The sequence below is a fragment of the Pleurodeles waltl genome, chromosome 6 (assembly GCF_031143425.1).
Source record: "Pleurodeles waltl isolate 20211129_DDA chromosome 6, aPleWal1.hap1.20221129, whole genome shotgun sequence".
Lineage (NCBI taxonomy): Eukaryota > Metazoa > Chordata > Amphibia > Caudata > Salamandridae > Pleurodeles > Pleurodeles waltl.
In genome coordinates this window covers 1,016,488,894-1,016,511,469 of record NC_090445.1, presented here as the reverse complement: position 1 = coordinate 1,016,511,469, position 22,576 = coordinate 1,016,488,894, and the positions used below count along the sequence as shown (strand labels likewise).

General features: G+C 41.4%; 1 protein-coding gene and 1 pseudogene across 4 annotated transcripts in view; one reads left to right on the top strand and one right to left on the bottom strand.

Annotated features, from left to right (window-relative positions):
- Positions 1-1,710: 1,710 nt before the first annotated feature.
- On the bottom strand, positions 1,711-5,277 carry LOC138300505 (WW domain-binding protein 2 pseudogene; annotated as a pseudogene).
- A 458-nt stretch (positions 5,278-5,735) lies between these two features.
- LOC138300504 (inositol 2-dehydrogenase-like) overlaps positions 5,736-22,576 on the top strand; it is a 207,959-nt gene continuing 191,118 nt past the window's right edge. The window contains exons 1-2 of one of the 4 annotated variants that reach the window (XM_069239952.1): positions 5,736-5,922; positions 8,109-9,076. In XM_069239952.1, the coding sequence (XP_069096053.1) occupies positions 8,832-9,076 (245 nt within the window). In that variant the 5' untranslated portion in view covers positions 5,736-5,922; positions 8,109-8,831. Of the gene's footprint in view, positions 6,186-6,216; positions 7,050-8,108; positions 9,077-22,576 lie in introns of those variants that run through there. The other 3 variants (XM_069239951.1, XM_069239950.1, XM_069239953.1) reach the window with 3 other exon arrangements.

The window sequence follows — 22,576 nt, the reverse complement described above, 5'->3', positions numbered from 1 at the left end:
GAGAAGGAGGAGGCAGTTTGACAAGCTCAATTATTAGCAGGCAGGCTGTGCAGCAAGAAAGCCCATAACTGGAAGCACAAAGCTAAATATAAGACTAGAATGCCCACAAAAGAGTTAACTGCAAAGGTAGAAACAAGCAGATAAGCATAAACTGCGAAACTAGCTGCAGGGAAGCAATGAGAAGAGAAGATCACGAAATAGAAACTAAAGCACTCTCAGTGTAGGCAGGTGAAAGAAGACCAGTTGCAGACATAATGCAAGCTTAACTAAGTCTCCCCCCCCCCCCCCCAAGCTCATGCGGACAAAAGGTAGAGACGGTTTCAACAAAGAGCATCAGAAAAAGGTTAAAGGCCTTCTTACTGTGAACCTCAAGAAACAGGAGAATGCAACCAACTACTGCAACCAACGCTGGAATGGGAAATAACACGAATCAAGCTTTAAATCATGACAACAAAGCATGAAAACACACAAGGGTATGTTACATGATTCAAATTATTATTTAAAGTAAAATCAGTTCCTCAGGGCAGCTTAGAGTGGCAGCAACATGATAACATTCAGCCGCTTGTCATAGGTATATGAATACAAACTGGAATTGTATGCTTACTAAGTGGTTAGTCATGAATGAAAGAATCAGAGTAGCAAACTGTTTGATAGACTTCAGTCAAAAACAGAAGGATAAGAATACCAGGCTCCCGCCAACCCAACTATTACTTCAGGAAGGTCACATTTAACCATTCCTGGGTTTTCAGCCAACAGGACAAAGCATGATGGAACTTATAAACCAGAATTTTTAGGGAAAAGGGTTAACTAACAAAATACTGTAAACGTAATACAAACTGATGGAAAAAACAGGAGAGTCAGCTCCATCTGCTAAATCAAATTACCAAAATAAATGCTTTACAGCACATGACACATAAACTGCATATATAGACACATCCCTGAAAGTGCTACACATTGAACATGCAATCAAATTTAGAATCATTTATACAGCAATTCTGATATTGAATGGATTCTCCTACTTCTATTGTAATTTGCTCGATAAAATGAATATATCAGCAATATTTATGTTAAACAAATTAAAATGTATAAATTAAAATGAATATAAATATACTGCCATATTTTAACAGTAAACAAATGTTTATATTTTACTAATAATTTTGCTGTTTTTTTTTATTACTTTATTAAAAGGAGAAAAGTCAGTGCCAATTTTTGATTAATAGTTACATGTTCATCAGCATATAACCGTCATAAAATAGCATGCCCTTTATTTTGCTTCCAACAATCATATTCAATTGTTCTTGCATTCAAGATTAACTGTGGTTTATTCAATATCCACAGTGGCAAAGATGCAAAAACAATCTATTGGTGAGCTTCAAAACAAAAGAAAATATTATGTGTAACCTATATAGCAGATGAGTTGAAAGTTTGTGATAGGGAGTGAGATGTGTTCCAACTAACTGTTCTGGACAGTAACATCCAGATTTAACTAATATGACTCAACATGTCAAAACAGGCGACCTATTTTGGTTCTCTGTGAGACCCGCGGTCAAAAGTTTCAAAGAATAAAACACTGCATGTTGAAAAATGAAATAATTGCAATAAATGTAGGACACACCTTTTAAATCATATGAAGAATATCCAGCGCCCTAAATTGATTAATTTAATGTAGTTACTTAATGTCATATCTTTCAAAATAAATGTGTCAACTACTTATAAATTCTATAGTGTTTATTGTTTTTCCTTACAAATTTCTTCAAGTACAGTTTATTGGTTCAGCAGACAAACTGTCTAAACATGTAAAAATAATCTTCATCGAATATTGTTGTTCTGGCTGTTTAATATGTAAACCCTGTGTGGAAAACTGCTGCAGCTGAATTTGGCACTTCCAAATTAAAAAAATAGTATGTTCTCAGTCCTCGAAGCATAGAAATAGAAACGAGGGTGCTTGATATAGATCCAAAGAACTTTGCTCTACAAGCAATAAAATCAAAGATTTTGGTTGTATCAGAGTACAAACATACATCTATATGAAAGTCGTACAGCTAATTTAATAAAATAGTTTATTAGGTTGCTATAAATTGGATATTATAATGCAATGTAAAAATGATATACCTACGTTTTTTCTCCATTTAATATCTTCAAAATTTACCAATCCTATGTCCCTGTTGCCCTTTGCATACAAACGTGGCCATGAGAAAGTAGCCTTATATTAAAGGTGAAAGGATGCTACTGCAAACTCATGTCTTCCCGCCACAGAAAGTACTTCATCTGCCCACCCACAGAAACTATCTGTGTTTATCAGTTGCTCTGAGAATTGCTTCTGCTGATTATAGCTATCTCCAACAAAAATAAATGTATTTAAATTCCAAAGCAGCCATGAAACTTTCTTTTCGTGTCCTTTGCTAAAGAAGACATTTTTTTAAAAAAAAAAAGAAAGAAAAACATCACCATTGCTTTCAACAAATCCCCTCCTCACCTTCTTCCCGACACAAGCTACGGATTACATTTTCCAGAACTGAAAAACAAAAGACAGCAAACAGTGGCAACATCACTTTAGGGTGCAACCTCTTCAGTCACCTAGGGGTGCAACCCTGATCCGGAATTTGTCTTTTGTCTCAATCCAAATAGCAACCACACTGTGACAGCGTGAAAAGCTGTGCTTCAAGCAACAGCCAGGTTCCTATACATGTGGATTAATGCTGGTCAGACAACAGTCCTACTCTTGATGCAACCAAGGAACCATGAATGGAGGTGATAAAGGAGGGAACACCTGTATGTAACTAGTCATTAGTTCAAAGTGGTTTCTAATGAAGAGCATACTGGAATCTTCCACGAGGAGTACAGACTGAACTAATGAAGAATCCCATAAAACAGGAATGGGACACCGTGCTTCCAGGTATGTACCGTCTTTCAAACTCACAGATTTCCAAAATTACTCAGGGCCACTACTGTTCTGGCAGCATCAGTTAAAAAAAGTGCTGCAAAGAGACAGTCCAGGAAGTGTCCGGGGGATTAAAACGCCTGATCTAACAGTTTATCATGTGTAAATTAAGACCATGAAAGCCATACTGGCTACACATATATCTCACCATGGTTAGACTAGAATGCAATAATTTGATATCTTGCATGTAAAGTCCACTCATTACATTGTGCATTGTCCAAACCCTTAAATTTCAGCAGGTGGTCGGAAGAATACATGATGCCTCGCATTGATAAGAAGAAAAGGTAGCAACAGACATGATCAAGTACTTTCTTTCTCCAGACGGATGGCATGTGGGAGAGGTTGGAGAGGAGGGGTATCCAATTATAGTACTCAACGGAACGGAGAAGTTGGAGAGATCAGGTTGTGTCTACACACTGAGTTGTAGGTAGCAGGCAAGACTAGGCTTGGATTCCTTGAAAGAGGGAGGATGTTGGAAGGGGTAAAATTCTGACTAGGTAAACTTATTTATATATTCCCAAAGTTATCTGTGTTGTTGCCACCGTTGGGTGTTACATAAAGATCCCATGTGTTGCACTTTATTGTCTTTGACAGTGAAAAAAAAGCCTTTTAACGGGTGAAGAGCAATCAGAATTATTTATAAACATATTAGTACTTTTATAAGCCGAAGACATTTCTCTGGGTTACTTTCACTTCAGGAGCAAAAAAAAAAAAACACAGTTCCACATTGAAAATGGATAAGATGTGCTTTAAATCACAAACATCTGTAGCAGTTACAGCGCAATACCACCCTTCCACCCCACTCCAACATAACACATGGCAGTCTGACTTTACAGAGTTCAAGAGGTAAATTAATTTAGGAATTAAGTGGAAATCCAAATGCAGTGGATGAGCCTTCAGTTGTTCTTCTTGTCGTTAGGAGAATATGGAGGTGGCTGGTCCATGGGCAAATAGACATTGTGGGGGTTGGCAGGGTTGTAGTATGCACTGCCCGCTGCCTCTACTGCTTTGCTACCACCTGGCATTCCGGGCTCCATCCAAGTGTTGGGGGCAGGTGGTGCTGATGGACCTGTGGAAGGAGGGCCAGGATAAGGAGGTGGTGGTGCCATAAACATTGGGTTGAACTCTGGTGGTGGGGGGTACATTCCTGCCGGAGGGGCATATGGATATCCCATGGCCTGAGGGGCAGGCCCATACCCATTCATGACCGGTGGGGCATATGCATAAGATCCATTGACTGGCTGGGCAGGGTATCCTCCCGGAGCTGGTGCATAACCTCCTGGAGCTAGTGCATAACCTCCTGGAGCTGGTGCGTAACTTCCTGGCGATGGTGCATAACCTTCTGGGGCAGGCGTGTAGCCATAGTTAGTATTCTGTGCTCGAGGACCTCTAGGTGCGTTGGTGGCCATTTTGAACATCAGTTGGCCAAACTCTATGGCTCCCCCGCTGTTGAACGTCAGCTTGAACGTGGCCTGCCCCTCCCAACCACCACCTGCTTCGGCGAGGATGGTGCCCTTGATGTGGTTGGCAGCGAAGACCGGTTGCTCGACTGAGCACCCTTTCACCAAGTAAAATGGCATCATGAAAGAAAGCATTGGGTCCTTCCCCTTCGTCAAGAATATCATTCTGTAAGGGGTGAGGAAGATAGTGCCTTTCTTGGTACCCTTAAACAGGTCGGCCTTGTGTACCATGTCGCTAAAGGTAAGCTCAACATCCTTGCACTGCTTTAGCACGCTCTCCCCATTCTCCACGATTACTCCTCCGTTTTGGGAATGGTTCCTGTTCACCGCCATCTGTTTGGGTGCAGAAAAGTTATTAACCACTCAAAAGATTGTGACGACTGATTTCAATGGGCCTTGGCTTGCGTTGTGTCACACAAATATGAAAGGGTGAACTGCTTTTAGTCTTGATAACGACAGACGTTGGCACAGAGGCAAGGACAGCTGTATCTCGGTTAATGGCAACGAATTCCTTCTATCGATAAACGCGGTCCATATATCCACGAGGAGTCACGAGCTCTATGGGTGCATCCACAAAGAGCGCAGAGGGCGGTTCCGTTTCGCTTGACTTGGTATCTGTATGTAGCCCACGCAAGATACAGACAGAACCCTTGCTTGGCGTTGCGTGCTTCCCCTGGACGACGAAAATGTACTCCGACTGAATCCCCAAGTCCACGAAACACTAGTCCCAAGATTGCCCCTGTTCCGGTTTAACTTGCTGGTCCGTCCCTCGGAACAAGCTGGCAGCCACCTACCGGGAATGAAACAACAAGCTGTCAGCTGAGCTTACGCATTCCGTTGAAAACAAGTACAGCCCGCCTCCCATCGAAGAAGAAAGGGGACTATAAATGTGTTCGGCCAACAGCAAGAAACTGTGCGCTTTTGAATATCTTCCAAAAGGGATACTGCAAAGACACCTCAAAACACCTTTCCGCGTTTTTGAAAACATTAAAACCTCGTTTTCGCTATCTCATCTCTAGTTCTTTCTTTTACTTTATTCGGCAGTCAAAGCTGAATTCAGCAATGGCAGTCGCGTTAATTTACACCATACATAAGTTTCTTTCCTAGGACATGATAAATAAAAGTTAAAACACCAATGAGTTACGCTGGAAGGGTCTCGAGTTACACTCTAACTAACACCTAAAATCTGACTGTGAGCCCCGTGCGACACATCAACTCACGGGGCAATTGTCATAAAAGGGGAAGGATGCCGAGTCGACGCCGAACCCTCAGGCCATATTAAGATGGCTGCCACTTTACCTGGAGGCGGGGCTCGGGGACAGATTTTGTGTAAACACTAACGACGGCCTGCGAATCGAAGTTAGATAATCTTTCCAGAGCAGTGGCCGGATGTCTCGATTGTTACATTTGTTTATATATGTGCAGTCTAGTAGTTGATGTTTGCACCGGAATGTTCGTTCCTGTCATCCATTAGTTTCCGGTTCCGGGATCGGAGTCTATGGAATTCATTGAAGGGTTGTTGTAAGGTTCAGGGTCTTTACTAGATAGCGCTGCTCTGGTATTCTCAGTGGGGGCTGCGGAATGGGAAGCAAGTGGGAGCGAGAATTGTCCAGACAACGGGGAATCGCCGTTGCCTCATCTGGGAAATAGGAAGATTAGTATTTTAAGAGAAAGGAGCAGTGCTAAAAGAGTAAGATGGCAGATAAATAAGTTTCCCTGCAGCGCTGGTTTAAGCCAAGAGGATATTGCAGCTCTTTGTATATAAGATCAACTGATGACTTGTGGTACGAAGGCACAATTCTCCTTTTCTGTGCTTTACTTTACTAACTTTTTTTATTCAGGGAGTTTTAGTGCACTTCAGTTGAAAACAATGTAATGTAAACGAGAAGTCCAAAGGCAGTGTGTTCTTGGTAAAACGTATCTCTTGAATAATGTTGTTTGGCTCTGTTATTTATTTACTTTTCTTGTGGAGCTACCTCAGTATTGCCTGCTCTGCGTCTGAAAAAAAGTGTATTTCGCAGGTTAATGGTTTTGTCAGAGTAATTTGCCAAACACCTATTTAGCAGTATTCACATCAACATTATTGTTCGCCGCTGATTAGTCATGCAGGGTTAGTAAGCGAGTCTCAGTTTTATTATTATGAATGTATCGCCTATACTGTCGAGCACAGTCGTTTCAGTGCTATTGTTTGAGAGGAATAATGTTAGTTGTTTAAGAGGCTGTTTTAATTAATGATTTGATTTGGACAACTAGCCATACACACCTGCGAGGTAGCCCATTTACGGGACGAAAATATTGCTGCGGCGAGGGTTGGATTTGGTGTTATTGAATAGCAGGAGATTACTTCCTTTAATGAGATGTGGACAATGCCTCTGCCTATAGAAATGTGTATAGATAGAAGAGGTGTTGTCGTAGGGGCAAAGTGAATGGATGGAGTTGTTTTGGAGTGCGGAAAGGACAGAGCACAATTAAACAGGTTTTGGCACTATTGCATCCTTAGGGAAGCATGTAAAGTGGGATAAGAGAAAGAATGCAAAGAGGAAATGATTATCCATAGTAGAAGCCAAAGGGCGCAGTGGAATCTGAATAGGCTGGTATGATGTTGCCAGTTGCTCGATGGGAGGGGTTGAAGAAAAGAATGTTCGCAGGTATTGGTGACCACATGATAGGGTTTACAGCATAAAGATAGCTAGCCGCCACCGGAAGGAAAGAGTGAGTGCAGGAGTATGGTCCTTGGAATGCAAAGGCTGTGTTGAACAACAGAGCAGACACAAAAGCATTACTATGTAGTTCTGATGTCAGGGAATGAGCCAAAGGCAGACGAAGGCCATATATCGGTCTTTTTAATTCTGGACCTCAGGAAGGGAGCTTAATAAGAGTGAAATGGGTTGATAAAGACGGGGCAGTACTTCTAACACTAAATGTATGGATTAGCAGGCAAAAAAACGGTTAAAGCATAGAAGGGCCGCGTCGAGCGGTATGGCAACAGAACCTACTGGTGCAGGGGAAGGGGAGAAGATGAATGTAAATAGACACAAAACAATGTATCCTCAGAGTCGTTGCTAACAGTGGTCTAAAGCCATTTAAAGACACCTAAAGTGTGTTGCTAGGCTAGTGGAGGAGACGGGAAGGCGATAAGAGTACATCAAAGTGTACCCAGTAGGGTCTGCGGTCTAATGGCTAGATTGCTAAAATCTGAACCAGAAGACAGTCTCTCAAACACCGTCTTTTTCATTTAGCAAAATTGGATGATTCTTATTGGAAATGCTTTATCTGTCTGTTTCCCGGTTTCCTCGTTCTTTCCAAATTTCAAGGTGACATGCGGTAATGCAGTTTGCAGGGTTGTGCAGTACAAGAAAACGCATTCTATCACATATTCTCTAATGTATTGAGGAATGGTGGCAGCTGGGCATGTATAGCACTACCAGGCAGTGGGCTTCTGGAGAACAGCATATATACACAGAAACACACAAGTGCAGTGTGCGTTTATACTTTGTGGGCAGTGCATAGGTAATTAACAGAGTGGTGATTCAATGCATCCTGCTTTGGAGATGTCATCATTGGCATCTGACTTCATATAGAGAAAGCTTAAAAAAGTAATAAATTACATGGGTCAGGGTTCCCACTTTGAATGAAAGAATACAAAATCAGGACACAAATTTAATGAAATAAGGGGCATGAATATTGACAATTCATTTTTTTTCCAGACCTGCAACCTTCATCTTTGCAGACAAGAAAAGCAAATTACCTTACACCACGGAATATGAAGGAAAAGAAGTGAGAATGGTCATGTTTCGTATTCACCTGTTTAAGAGCAACATATTGGTTGGTAACAAAATATCTAACTGGACATCAACAGAAAAAGCAAATTCAAGAAAGCGAAGAAATAGAAAAAAAATAAATTAAATGCAGCAAATTCTTATATTTTACTTGATTCTTTTCTGGTGGGCGCAGGAAACAGAACAAACACTGACATTTGTAAAAAAATCTCAGGAGAAATGTACCAGATGAAACAAATTTTATAAAGTCAGTCGTTCTAGTTTACAGAACTGAAATAATGGGTTACAGCAATATTCGTATTGACAGTATCTTAAGTCAGAACATATACTAATGAACAAAGTTTCCCACATTGAAATGGACGTTCATGTTAAATACAAATCACTTAACATGAAGCCTAAAGTAGATCATTGAATTGAAGAGAAGACAGAATCGTTTTTTGTATGACAGACGGATTTTGCTTTTTACTAAAATACAGAATAAGAAGGGAACATAAAATATGTCAAGGACAACACGTGAGATTTACAATGCATGACCTATTCTTCAAAACCACTTGATCCTGTTTGAAAGGTGCTCGGAGTTGTGGTACTGAATCGTCATCATCATCAACCTAGATCTGGTGTTAAGAGCAAGCAGAACTGCTGCTTTTAGCAATGGGGAGGAAAAAGAAGACTCTGCATGATTATGCGTCTGAGTTCAGCGACCTGGTTGTGAAAAGGCACCTGATAGAGCTTAAGGAGACAGGTGAAACATCAGTTGTGGAGACACTGTACTGTAAATCGTGTGAGTTGCCCATGAGAGTGAGAAGGGACCGGATTCTAGAGCATCTTGCTTCTGGAAGGCATTACAGAAATCGACGGCTTATAAAACAACATGGGAGCCAGGGCTCTGTTATGTTGTAAGTACAAGTTTCATATTTATGCATGTATGTTTGAGAGGATGGGTGGTTTGAAGATGTACACCATGGTTGACCAGCACTGTCAAAACTAGTCAATTTGATGTGTGCATAGTGTGTGTGCACACAGACATATAACATCCTCAGTCACGGACATATATAACACGCATACAGAGAGTGCAGAATTATTAGGCAAGTTGTATTTTTGAGGATTAATTTTATTATTGAACAACAAGCATGTTCTCAATGAACCCAAAAAACTCATTAATATCAAAGCTGAATATTTTTGGAAGTAGTTTTTAGTTTGTTTTTAGTTTTAGCTATGTTAGGGGGATATCTGTGTGTGCAGGTGACTATTACTGTGCATAATTATTAGGCAACTCAACAAAAAAAAATATATACCCATTTCAATTATTTATTATTACCAGTGAAACCAATATAACATCTCAACATTCACAAATATACATTTCTGACATTCAAAAACAAAACAAAAAAAAATCAGTGACCAATATAGCCACCTTTCTTTGCAAGGACACTCAAAAGCCTGCCATCCATGGATTCTGTCAGTGTTTTGATCTGTTCACCATCAACATTGCGTGCAGCAGCAACCACAGCCTCCCAGACACTGTTCAGAGAGGTGTACTGTTTTCCCTCCTTGTAAATCTCACATTTGATGATGGACCACAGGTTCTCAATGGGGTTCAGATCAGGTGAACAAGGAGGCCATGTCATTAGATTTCCTTCTTTTATACCCTTTCTTGCCAGCCACGCTGTGGAGTACTTGGACGCGTGTGATGGAGCATTGTCCTGCATGAAAATCATGTTTTTCTTGAAGGATGCAGACTTCTTCCTGTACCACTGCTTGAAGAAGGTGTCTTCCAGGAACTGGCAGTAGGACTGGGAGTTGAGCTTGACTCCATCCTCAACCCGAAAAGGCCCCACAAGCTCATCTTTGATGATACCAGCCCAAACCAGTACTCCACCTCCACCTTGCTGGCGTCTGAGTCAGACTGGAGCTCTCTGCCCTTTACCAATCCAGCCACGGGCCCATCCATCTGGCCCATCAAGACTCACTCTCATTTCATCAGTCCATAAAACCTTAGAAAAATCAGTCTTGAGATATTTCTTGGCCCAGTCTTGACGTTTCAGCTTGTGTGTCTTGTTCAGTGGTGGTCGTCTTTCAGCCTTTCTTACCTTGGCCATGTCTCTGAGTATTGCACACCTTGTGCTTTTGGGCACTCCAGTGATGTTGCAGCTCTGAAATATGGTCAAACTGGTGGCAAGTGGCATCGTGGCAGCTGCACGCTTGACTTTTCTCAGTTCATGGGCAGTTATTTTGCGCCTTGGTTTTTCCACACGCTTCTTGCGACCCTGTTGACTATTTTGAATGAAACGCTTGATTGTTCGATGATCACGCTTCAGAAGCTTTGCAATTTTAAGAGTGCTGCATCCCTCTGCAAGATATCTCACTATTTTTGACTTTTCTGAGCCTGTCAAGTCCTTCTTTTGACCCATTTTGCCAAAGGAAAGGAAGTTGCCTAATAATTATGCACACCTGATATAGGGTGTTGATGTCATTAGACCACACCCCTTCTCATTACAGAGATGCACATCACCTAATATGCTTAATTGGTAGTAGGCTTTCGAGCCTATACAGCTTGGAGTAAGACAACATGCATAAAGAGGATGATGTGGTCAAAATACTCATTTGCCTAATAATTCTGCACTCCCTGTATATGCAGACCGAGCAACATATCTTAAGACAGTAATATACACACAGACCAATCTGTGTAGAGCGGCACAGTAGCGAATAAGAGAGGGTTTGAGGCGGGGCCTTTTGAATAGGAATACTTTGCTCGGGATACAGCGTTATTGGTTAGCCAACAAGAGGTGTCTGTTGGAAAGGAGGAAGCTGGAGAGAATATTGAGGAAGGGTGGCTATTAATCAAGGGGAGAGTCAAACAGTGTGATGAATCTAGGTTTGATGGACATCTACGAGTGGGCTACTATTGGAAAAATGCTAGGGTGGCCCAGACACCCATGTCTTCAAACCAACAGACATGGGCCCACAGTTAACACATATAAAGCGCACTGATAGTCCACTATAACAGAGAATTTGCTAGAAAGCACTCTGGTAGGCACATATTGATTGCTATTGTGATGAACAGACAGAGGGATGGACAGCGTGTGGATGTGGATGAAAGTTCCTTGTCCACTTAATTTTAGGTGCTGGGTTGATTAAATCAATGTTTATGTTTATTTGGAGGAGCAATTCATTTAGATGCCTATGCAATCTTTGGCTTCTACTTGGAGAAAACACTTCCTTAAGGTGGTTATGTAATTCAGTCCCAATATAAAGTAAATCTTGCTCTTTTTGCAACAACAACCTGTTGCTAACAATACAATTCTTTCTGTATGGCCATCTCCTCATTGGCCTCTTGCTACATTCATACATACGTAACATTGCAATTCAGTACTTTTAAATCTTAAATGCTAAAATTACAAAACACTTTTGCAAACAAGACAAAGCACTGTATATCCAGTCGTGAACCTTCCCTTCAAAAATCATTGTGCATTCATTGGTTATTGGAAGCAAAAAAAGATTACAGTTGCTATTACACTGCTTTGTTAAATTAAAGCATTGGACAAAAACATATTGAACAGCATACATTGAGGAATTTGACTATTTTCGTACTCCTGCTTTCAATCAAATTAAACGTTTCTTGACATTTCACAACAAACTGCTCTTTATGTATATTACTTGCAGCAGGACAGCAATTAAAACAGAAAATTCTGTGTATGTGCACAATTAATTGAAACCGGTATCTGCACATGCCAGATTAAAAAGCTTTTGCATAAACACAGGATATCCCTCTATACTAAAGAACCAGAAGTTTAATATTGAGTTACATAAATTGTTTCCTATGGTTCAATTAAAAATATTCTCCAAATTCGGGATACATAAATGTTTGATCAAATTGAAATAATCACAGCAAAAGCACTCACAGTTATGAGTCTTACATGAAATATGTCATCGAAAATTTGTATGTAAACAAAAAAATTACATAAGATGCAGTGCATGCGAGTTGTGACAGTAGTGACAAAGTTGTGAAACAACAAAGAAAACTCAATCAAAGAAATATTAGCTAGTACAATTAATCATTAGTCAGGGTAGAGGTCTAGTGGGTGTTTAATAGTCCATTTTTGGGACCACGCCAAGGTTCAAGTTTGTCGACGTTTTAACCCCCAAATTTATAGTTGGTAGTGGGGTCTCCAAAAAGGATGCACCTGTATCCCATATTGTTTATATGCCAACATAACAGACAGTCAAAAAGGCCCATCCTACTTTGAAAAAAAATTCTGCAGGGAGCACTAAGTTTGGATAATTTCTCCCGCTTTTGCCTACAGCGTCCCTTTCATTCACCAACTATTCTTGCAATTTGTGGGGATTAATTATCCTACCATGCCTTAACGCCCCTACTTCAGTTTTGCTTCCACAAGCAAGATGGGGATGTAGACTTCATTTTCATTTAAACTTTTCTTGTAAACATTGAAAAGAAATTCAATAGTGTATATTTTCTTTATGTTTTCAGTTTCAGTAGCATTCATTGAGAATATAATGTACATTTCTTGTTGTTTCTGTAGAGTTGAACTTTTTTTCTGTAAAAATGTAAAAAACATCTGCCTATTTTCTTTTCACATTTGAATGAAAAGTAGTTAAAATAAACCATTACAATACACACAAATCCTTTTATTTTACTCTTAACACTACTAACGCGTAACAAGCAAAATTTAGTCCTTGCACTGCAATAAATCCTTCTATTTACATTTATCAGTTTTATCCATGCATACCTAGAAAACCAACCCACTTCATGCAGATGCTTTTAAGTCATTGGACTAAATTGGAACAGCCTTTTCTCTTTATGCTTTTTTGTTCCAGCAGCCTGAACTCTTGTGTCAAAGCATGGTTATGGCCAGTTTTAGACATGGGTAGAGTAACAACTCTCTTGGAAAGTTCCTAGGTATTCTAGTTGTCGATGACTAGACACGCTGAAGGTCTGTAAAGGTACACTTTTGGTTGCTAAAGGAAAGGGTGATTCACCACAGAGACCACAGTGGCACCCTTGACTTTATAGTATGCTTAAAAAGTGACAGATACCTCTTTAAGAGGGTCCCAATTAGGGTGAAAAGACCACAAGGCTAAAAAACCTCCTTGGCAAGCTTGTAGAACTTGATTCAAGATAAAGATTATTGCAGAAGCAAGGCACCATACTCTTACTGAAAGCAGAGGAGAAAAAGAGAGCTAAGCATAGTACCTTATTAAACAATACAAAGAATATTCCCATTGCAAGAATAAAAAATAGCAAGTGGGTAATAAGCACAACTAACCCGCTCATTAGTTGAATATTCTTTCCAATGAATCTAGAATAGAAGACAATCTTGATATATCCGAGAATCATAGATTTCTTGAACCTTATTTTCTGGTTGTTCTTATGTCATGGTTGAGGGTTCAGTGGGAAGCATATTATATTGACTAGGAACATCTGAATGAAGGACAAAATAAATCTTTCAAGTACGAGGAACTTAAGTAAAAGGGGACAAAATTAAGCTGGTGAGTAAAAATAAATGGGCAGAATGTTATAGTCCGAATTTGATTGACAGAAAATGAACTGGAAGGAAAAGATAACCAACCATTTTCTTCAGGGATAATAGCATAAGAAGTTGATTTGCCAGCATGATCATTCATCTTTAGAACGGCATACATTTTCAGAAGCCATTTGTCTTTGTTTTATAAATTGGCTCACATGATTAGTAGCTGTAGGAAACAAAAAAATCAGTATGTGAAGAAGGTAAAACAGTTAAACTGAAAACATTGCAAACAAAGAAAAGGTAGACCCTTAGTAGCACAGTGAGTTGTATTGTTATAAAAAAAAGTCTGAAATTGGTTAATAGGAAGCCCAATTATCTTAAGTTAATTTAGAGTAACAATGCATTTACTGTTCCAAAGTTTTTAATATTTCAGGCCTCAAAAATTCTACTTGCTGGGGCGAGTCATATTTTATCAGGTCGTGCTATTTTTAGGACCTAAACCGCCTGAGTTGGCAAAGAACAGGTGTTCAGTTCTGTAAGAAAGTGCGGGAGCAATAAAGATGCCTTCAAATCTTGTGCTCTTGTCACAATAGCTCTGTGGTCAGAGATAGAGGTCAAAAGTCAATTTGTCTTACAATTAATTTTCCTTCTGACTGCAGAGTTCCAGGATTGTGTAAGATGCACTCTCTGACCTTCTGTACAATGAGTTATTTTAATGTTGTGTGTGCAAACATTTAAAAATATATTTAATTAGTTGTAAAAGCCCATTTTTTGTACTTCTGTGTCATATTTTAAAAGGATGAAAACAAATCATGACACTGTGCTTGGTGATTTGCAAATTATAAATATGTTTTCTGAAACCCAATTTTCACAAATTATTGTTAATACACTACATAATGTTATCAGAAAAGCTGCAAGTTAGTTGAATAGGTTTCGGACATTTCTGGAAATTTGCTGTCTGTAAACGACAGTGTGCTTCCACATCATGCTTTAGTAATAGATTTAATAAAAGTGAGTGTTTAGACATAAACTGAGAAACACTCCTGCCCTAATGGCCATGCTAATAATAAAGTAAGAGGGAAGTCATGAACAATATGTTACAGCAGAATTGCTAATATCACATATTTGAAGGTGCACTTGTATGTGAGAATGAAGAAAAAGGCAACTCTGTAAACTAAAATATTTGCCTAGGATCAACAATTTGAGACCCATTTACAGGTCAAGTACATTACAGTTAGGTCAAGTTGATTATTCCAGTTACTCGGCCTGCAGGTCTAGTAACATTTTTATAATTTTTTCGAGGCCTGTAGATCACTGTTTTCCCATCAGACCAAGGATGACAACCAGAGCTGCTTCAATTCATAAGGCATAATACACATCCTTCCAAAAATGTGAACAATATAGGGTTCCTCTTTCAGAAATAATGGCATGAAGTAATCCTTGAAGACGAAAAATGTCTGTCAATGCCAAAATATATTGAGCCATTTCTTCTGCTTTAAGCAACTTAGGCAAAGTCTATCTTTGAGAAATTGTCTCTGTTAGATAATCTGTATGATCATAGCACCTAGTGTGGGTTGGGGCATGGTGTTGTCCTCATAAGTAAATGAGACAATGTGTCTCTAAGGTGAAGATTCAGAACAGCATTTCAAACATACAGTAATAAGGAATGCAAGACTGACTCAATAAAGGAGGTGAAGGTGGTCAAAAACAAAGGAAAATCTAGGAAGGGTTATTACCATATTAAAGACAATGTATGGCTCATTTACTTCAATAAATCAGTCATAAGGCATAGCAACCATTTGCCTTGAAGAATTTCAGCAATTTAAAAGTGACACAGGAATGAATAGCCGAATTCAAGTCATGCAACACATAAACCGAGAATAGAGTAGCATCTCTAGAGGCTCAGAAAGGAGTTTTTAAATTTCTGGTCACTCCCAAATTTGAGAGTCTTATAAACCATTTTCTAGCATACACAGCAATAAAAAATTGAATGTCCGCATGGCGCAAACAAAACTATTGACATATTTACAAATCACATTTCAGCATTATAAAACATCATACCACCCTAACGCCATCCCACTATATGAATATTGATTCACCCTTTCTGACCAATTACCATCTGTAAAAGTCAAAACAAATGAGTTACATAAATAATAAAAAGAGCCATGAATAAATGCATACAATACTGTGTGCTGATAAAAAAAACCCTTGGAATGTATCTAACAGCTTCCTTGTGTTCTTCGAGGACAACATGTCATGCAAAATAAAACATAGCAACATGTACGATCTGTGATGTCTGTGAGAAATATAAGCACACAGTGAATCTTATGAAGTCAGCTGCTATGTTTTTCAAGCTGGATCGAGGTCTAGTTGAATTCTAGTTAAACACAGCCCATGAAATACACCTATACATATCCAAGCAATTGTGTTTCATTTGCAGATAGCGCATATTAATCTGCATTTATTTTTCTGATTAGAGAAAACTCCAACATATCGATTATTACATTACAAAATTTATAGAACTCATATGCCAAGGTTCAAGAGTCACTGGTAGTGGTTGCACATAAATAAAGGGTTTGTAGTGTGAATATTTCTGTTAAGCAAAAATAGGGAAGACAATAACTTATTCATGAACATCCGAATGTGCAGGTTGCCACCAAACCAATCATAAGACTATGTCCATCACATCTTTAATTCCTATGTGACCAGAAGTTTCAGAATCATGACTCATCACGCGCAGTTGCAGGTCTTTTGGTGGAATACAAATAGATTTTTTCACACAAATGCGACTAATTTTGCCAAACCAAAGGAGTCTTGGGATGAGGATTTCCTGTAGATCTATTAGTCCCTGAGCTATCTTAATTATTTGCAAGTCAGAATTATTTCAACCATACGAAAAGAAGACATCCCAGCATGATCATAAATGAGCAATGACTTTGGATAATGATTGTGATTCGTGTAACAAAAAATTAAGTAATATTGAAATTGAAATCTGCAAAGAAAAATGGCCATCCATATTGCATCTCTTCCTGCAGTGAAGATTTTGTTAGCCCTCCGATTCTGATGATTATTCCAAACAGTTCTCTAGTGCAACCAAGAAAATGTCTCCACTCAGCACAAGAAGTCTTCAGGGCTGGAAGTTCTCTTTCAAGAACTAATTCCATCCTCTGTGTGACAACACTTGAGACAAATAAAAGACCGGATGTTCTTGTCCATTATCATCTTGTCTTTGTAACAACATTGCCTTTAGAGCTCCTTCATAGCTTGTCTTTGTAACAATATTCCTCTTGGAGCTCCTTCACAGGCTTCTGTTTCCTGAATACATTTCTTTGAAAAACAGGATGACATAACATTGGTGCTTGGATAAACATTGTTTTTGGTATATTAGTTGCCCTTTGAACTTGACCATGCCATTTCCTTTTTCAGAACATGACCGATGCCACTGATTTACTCAGCAAAGTTCTTTATACATTTACTACAAAAAGTGTGAAATCTAAGAGCGCCTTGAGGCTCTTTTATGTAAGTAGGCGAAGGACATTCCAAAATAGCTGGTAACTTCGTTTGATCCTTGAAAAGAGTTGAAGCATTCAGTCTGAATCCATGATACTTATTCTCCTCCTTCTCGGATTGACACTTCACAGATATTTGAGACAACTAATGTTGGAGAGTTGACAGTAGCCCGTTTTGAATCTATAAAGCTTTGAAACATGGCAGGAGCGCTGCACAATTCAAAAAGCATTACAAAATATTTAAAGTGTTCAAGTGGGGTGTGGAAAGTCATTTTCCGCTCATTATCCTTTTTTATACACAGAAGATAATAAGTGTGAAAGCTCATAGAAGGTAAGTGTGAAAGAGATTAGATTATCAGGAAAGCTCTTAGACTTCTTAAACATGTTTAATATAAAAAATGGCTCAAACTATCAAGCTGTAAATCACAACCCTTAGCCTATTATGTAGGAAAGTACCCTCTTTTTGGCATGGTTACCCCCACTTTTTGCCTGTTGTCAGTGTGTTTTGACTGTGTTCGCTGGGATCCTGCTAAACAGGACAACATTGAATGTGCAGCATCCCTTTGAATGTAGTTGCTTAGTACTTAGTACACCCCACAATTAGCATACTAGTGCCCCCATATAAGTCCCTAGTATATGGTACTTAGGTACCCAGGACATTGGGGCACCAGGGGTTCCCCATGGGCTGCATCATGTATTGTGCCACCCATGGGAGCCCATGCAAAATGTGTCTGCAGACTGGCCATTGCAGCCTGCGTGAAAAGGTTTATGCACCCTTTCACTACAGGTCACTGTAAGTCACCCCTATGGTAGGCCCTCCTAGCCCAGAGGGAAGGATGTAGGTATAGGTGTGTGAGGGCACCCCTGCATGAGCAGAGGTGCTCCTAGGAACTCCAGCTCCATTGGACTGGGCTTTGTAAGTGCAGGGAAGCCATTTTACCCGTGTATTGATCACTTATGTCCAATTACATAATGGTAACTCTGAACCTGGGAATGTTTGATATCAAACATGTCGGAATCATACCCCAATACTGTTGCCAGAATTGGTTGTATGATTCCATGCACTATGGGGGCTCCTGAGAGGACTCCCAGCATTGCTCCTATTTGTCTTCCTGGGTTTTCCAGGCAGCCCCACTGCTGCTACCCCTCAAGCAGGTTTCTGCCCTCCTGCTGTTTGACCATCTGAGCTCAGGCAGAGGAAGGCAGAACAAAGGGTTTCCTGTGGGAGAGGGAGGTAAAACCCTCTCCCTTGGAAATAGGTGTTACATGGCTTGCGAGGGGTAGCCTCCACAAGCCACCAGTATGCTTTGAAGGGCACAGCTGGTGCCTTCCTTGCATAAACCGGTTTGCACCAGTCCAGAGACCCAAAGACCTTGCTCTGGCGTAAAACTGGGCAATAAAAAGGGGGGTGACCACTCCCCTATCCATAACCACCCTAGGGGTGGTGCCCAGAGCTCCAGCAGGTGGCCGCTTCATTCTGCCATCTTGAATCCAAGGTGGGTAGAGACACCTGATACCATCTGAGTAGTCAGGTCAAGCCTGGTGAGGTCACAGCCCCCTCCTGATAGTTGGTCACCCTGCTACATGACCAATACCCCTTCCTGGGCTATTAAGGGTCTCCCTCTCGGGTGGGTCCTCGGATTTGAAGTGCAAGATTCCAGCAGGACATCTCTGCATCGTTTACTTCATCTTCTGGCCACCGGTTCCCTCCAGGAACCGACAATCTGCAACTCCTGGGATGACTCTGCTTTGCAACATTGTTTCTCCGGCTCCTTCCAGCAGCTGCAACATTTCCCTGTCTGTGCATCCTCTGAGGGTGGCGAGTTTTCAGTCTGCGCAAGAAAGAATCTCCCTTGGAGTGAAGGAGTCTCCTCTGCATCTTCAGTCACCAACTGCAACGACGACTGACGGCGTGGATCCTCTCTCTTCTGTAACTGCGTGGATCCTGCATCACAGATGGCGGTCTGGAGTGGTCCCCTGAGTCCTCTACCAGCTATCCAACATGGTAAGCCCTTCCCTCTCCTTGCAAGGCAGCAACCCCTGTGCACCGTGACTTTTGCAGCTACCAAGGCTTGTTTTTTCCTCCTCCAAGGGATCTTCAGGCTCCGTGTAGCCCCGGCCCCCAGCACTCATTCTTGCAAAGCACAGTCTTCTGCCTGCTGCTCCAGCGACGTGGGACTCCTCTTCAGCTGTGCTGAGTGGGCTTCAGTGTGACTGCTGTGGCTGCTGCCCATGGTTGCAGTTGCTGAGGTTCTGCTCGGACACCCTGCCTTGGGCCGGAGTCCCCTGGACCTTGCTGGTCCTCTTGATCCTTGAGAAACCTTCTTCTCTGACTCTTGTATATGCTAAGGTTTGTTGGTGGTTTTCCAGCACCACTGACCGACTTCATCACGACCGCCGAAGTGGGACATAACTTGCATCACTGCTGGAACTCCTCTTCTGCTCCTATGCTGCACTGCTGACCATCTTCATTTACAGTCGACCTTGTCCTGCCTCCACAGAAGGGTGGGTAATTTCTCCTGCCAGAACCGGACACTCCAACGCGAACTGAACTTGGTCCCCTTCCTTTGCAGGTCCTCTTTTGTCAGGATCACCCTTTGGTTTCTTCCAGTCTTGTTTGGGTCTTGCACAGTCCTTTTCCAGAGTCCTCCTGTAGGTTTTGGGGAAACCAGGTACTTACTTCTTCTCTCCTGGTCGCTGGGGGGCACCCAGGTACTTACCTCTTGGGGTTCCTAGTTCCTCCAGGTCCACTCTACTGATTTAACTTCCTTGGGTGGGGGATTACCTTTTACATGCCACCTTTTTAGTATATGGGTTTGCCCTCCCTTAGGACCCTCACAGTATGGTATTCCTTTTATCAATGCCTATTACTTTCTATGCTATTTCCTGATTGCTTATGTGTATATTGTAGTGTGTTTACATACCCCCAGTTGGGGTATTGCCTATACATTATTTTATTATTTGTGTTACCATAATAACGTAACTTTTATTTTTGCAACACGGTGTGGTTCTTTCATGTCTGATAGTGCTGTGTGACTATATAAGTATTGCATAAGCTTTGCATGTCTCTTAGATAAGTCTTGACTGTTCATCCACAGCTTCCTCTAGAAAGCCCTGGCTTCCTAGACACTGCCTGCATTTCACTAATAGGGGATACCTGGACCTGGTATTAGGTGCTCACCACACAAGAGGCTAGCTTCCTACAGTGGGGGTGCAGCAGTGGGATAAGACACTTGCAATTGCCTTACCACTTTGTCACTTTGTTCATGAAAGACTAGTACTAGCTGTTAGGTACACACTGCACCTAATTGTCAGGATTTCAAGTCTCCTAAGTTTGGGTAAGCTAGGGGTCTAGCATAGCCCTTGCACCAAACTTTCCTTTGGAGTCTAGTTGTTAAAGTAATTAGGTACACCTACAACACTTTAGCAAGAGGGTCTTCGATGGAGAACAACTTTCAGTTCTCAGACTCTAACTATTCAGGTCTTACTTTCCAATAGCCGAGGGAGATGTGTGCCTCTAGAAAACTGACGACAGGGAAAAATCCCAATGAGTCTTCCTCAAGGGTTACTCCTCCAGGCTAACAGGACAATTCAGGCAGCCAGTAGGAGGTGAAAGTAGAAACTGACCCCAGTCCTAGACAGAATAGATTTAGGCTGCACTGGGGAGGGTCAGGAAGAACCTGGGGGAAACACCACATCCCTGTTAGGAGCACTGCCGGTAGTGAAGCGGGGGGGTCATGACAGAAGACCCACATTTACTCCTAGGGGGTTGGTCCAGAGTCCCCCCAGGAGGAGGGATAAGTCCTCCTCTGTCCATATTCTTGTCCACGTAGTATCTGAGGGGACCCACCACTCCACCTCAGGGGAAAATTCCTTAGTTAGGGAACTTAGGAAACTGAGGTTGGAGGAGGAAAAATTCAGGCTGCAACAGCAATAGCTGGCCCTAGATATGGGAGCCTTGGTAGTGGAGAGGGAAGGACAGAATTTGGGGATAGCACCCCATGGTGGCAGCAATCTTAGCTTTAGGGACACTAGAGTCGGGGAGGAATCTTATGATTCTAGGAACCTGAGCAAGATAGTCCCACTTTACAAGGTGGGAGATGACATTTACAAATGGTTCACTGCTTTGGAGAGGGCCTGTAAAGTCCAGAAGGTCCCCCAAAGGCAGTGGACAGCAATCTTGTGGCTCGCCTTACCTTACAAAGGGAGAGACAAATTACTCACTGTCAGAGAGGAAGATGCAGACAATTATACAGCTCTCAAAAGTGCACTGTTAGATGGTTTTGGTTTGATCACCAAACAATACAGGATAAAGTTCAAGAAAACCAAAAAGGAGCCCTCCCAAGATTTGGGTAGATTTTGTAGACTGCTCAGTTACAACTCTGGAAGCCTGGTTGCATGGGAGCAAAGTAAATGACTACCAGGGCTTATACAATTTGATTCTGAGAGAGCACATTTTGAATAACGGTATACTTTATCAGCTGCATCAGTACCTGGTGGACTCTGATCGGACCTCTCCCCAGGACAAGTGGGTCCGCATCAGGGTGAGTAGAAAAACTCACACAGGGGCTGACCACAAAAAGAAGGAAGCAAGTAAGCATCAAGATAAGGGTGGGAACAAAGATAAAACTAAAGAGTCTTCATCAGGCCCACAAAACTCCTCTGGGGTGGGAATAAATCCTCTTCCTCAAAACTTAAGGACCCTTGGTGTTACATCTCTAAAAACATAGGCCTTGGGGCATGGGACAGCTCCTGTCCTAAGAAAGGCACCAAGCCCCCCACCACTACTAATACAACGTCAGTCCTAGTGCCCCTAGCAATAGCAGTAGTGGTGGTAATAACAATAGTAGTAGTCAGTCCAAAAGTGTAGCTGGGCTCACCCTGAGGACTGTAGTCGATATGGGCTAATCAGGGTGACCACCGAGGCTGTGTTGGTCTCTGATGGGTTGACTTTGCCACCCTAGCTGCCTGTCCCTTTAACATGGGTAAGTTCAGGTAGCATCCCTTAATCAGTGGTGCTGAGGCCTACAGGGACACAGGTGCCAGTATCACTATGGGGACTGAAAAACTGGTGTCCCCTCAGCAACATCTACTTGGTCACACATACCAAGTGACTGATGCTCACAATAACACTTTGTGCCACCCCATGGCAAATTTTGACTTCAGCTGGGGGGAGGGATTACTGGCCCTAAAAAGACTGTAGTGTCCTCTGATCCACCTCTAGAATGTCTGCTAGGTAATGACTTGGATACTTCAGTTTGGGCTGAAGTGGAATTGGAGGCCCATGCAGCAAAGCTGGGCATTCCTGCACATATCTTTGCCCTCACCAGAGCACAGGCCAAGAAACAAAGGGAACAGTGAACCCTTGATCCTGGAACAATGTCCCAGGAGGTTCCTAAACAAA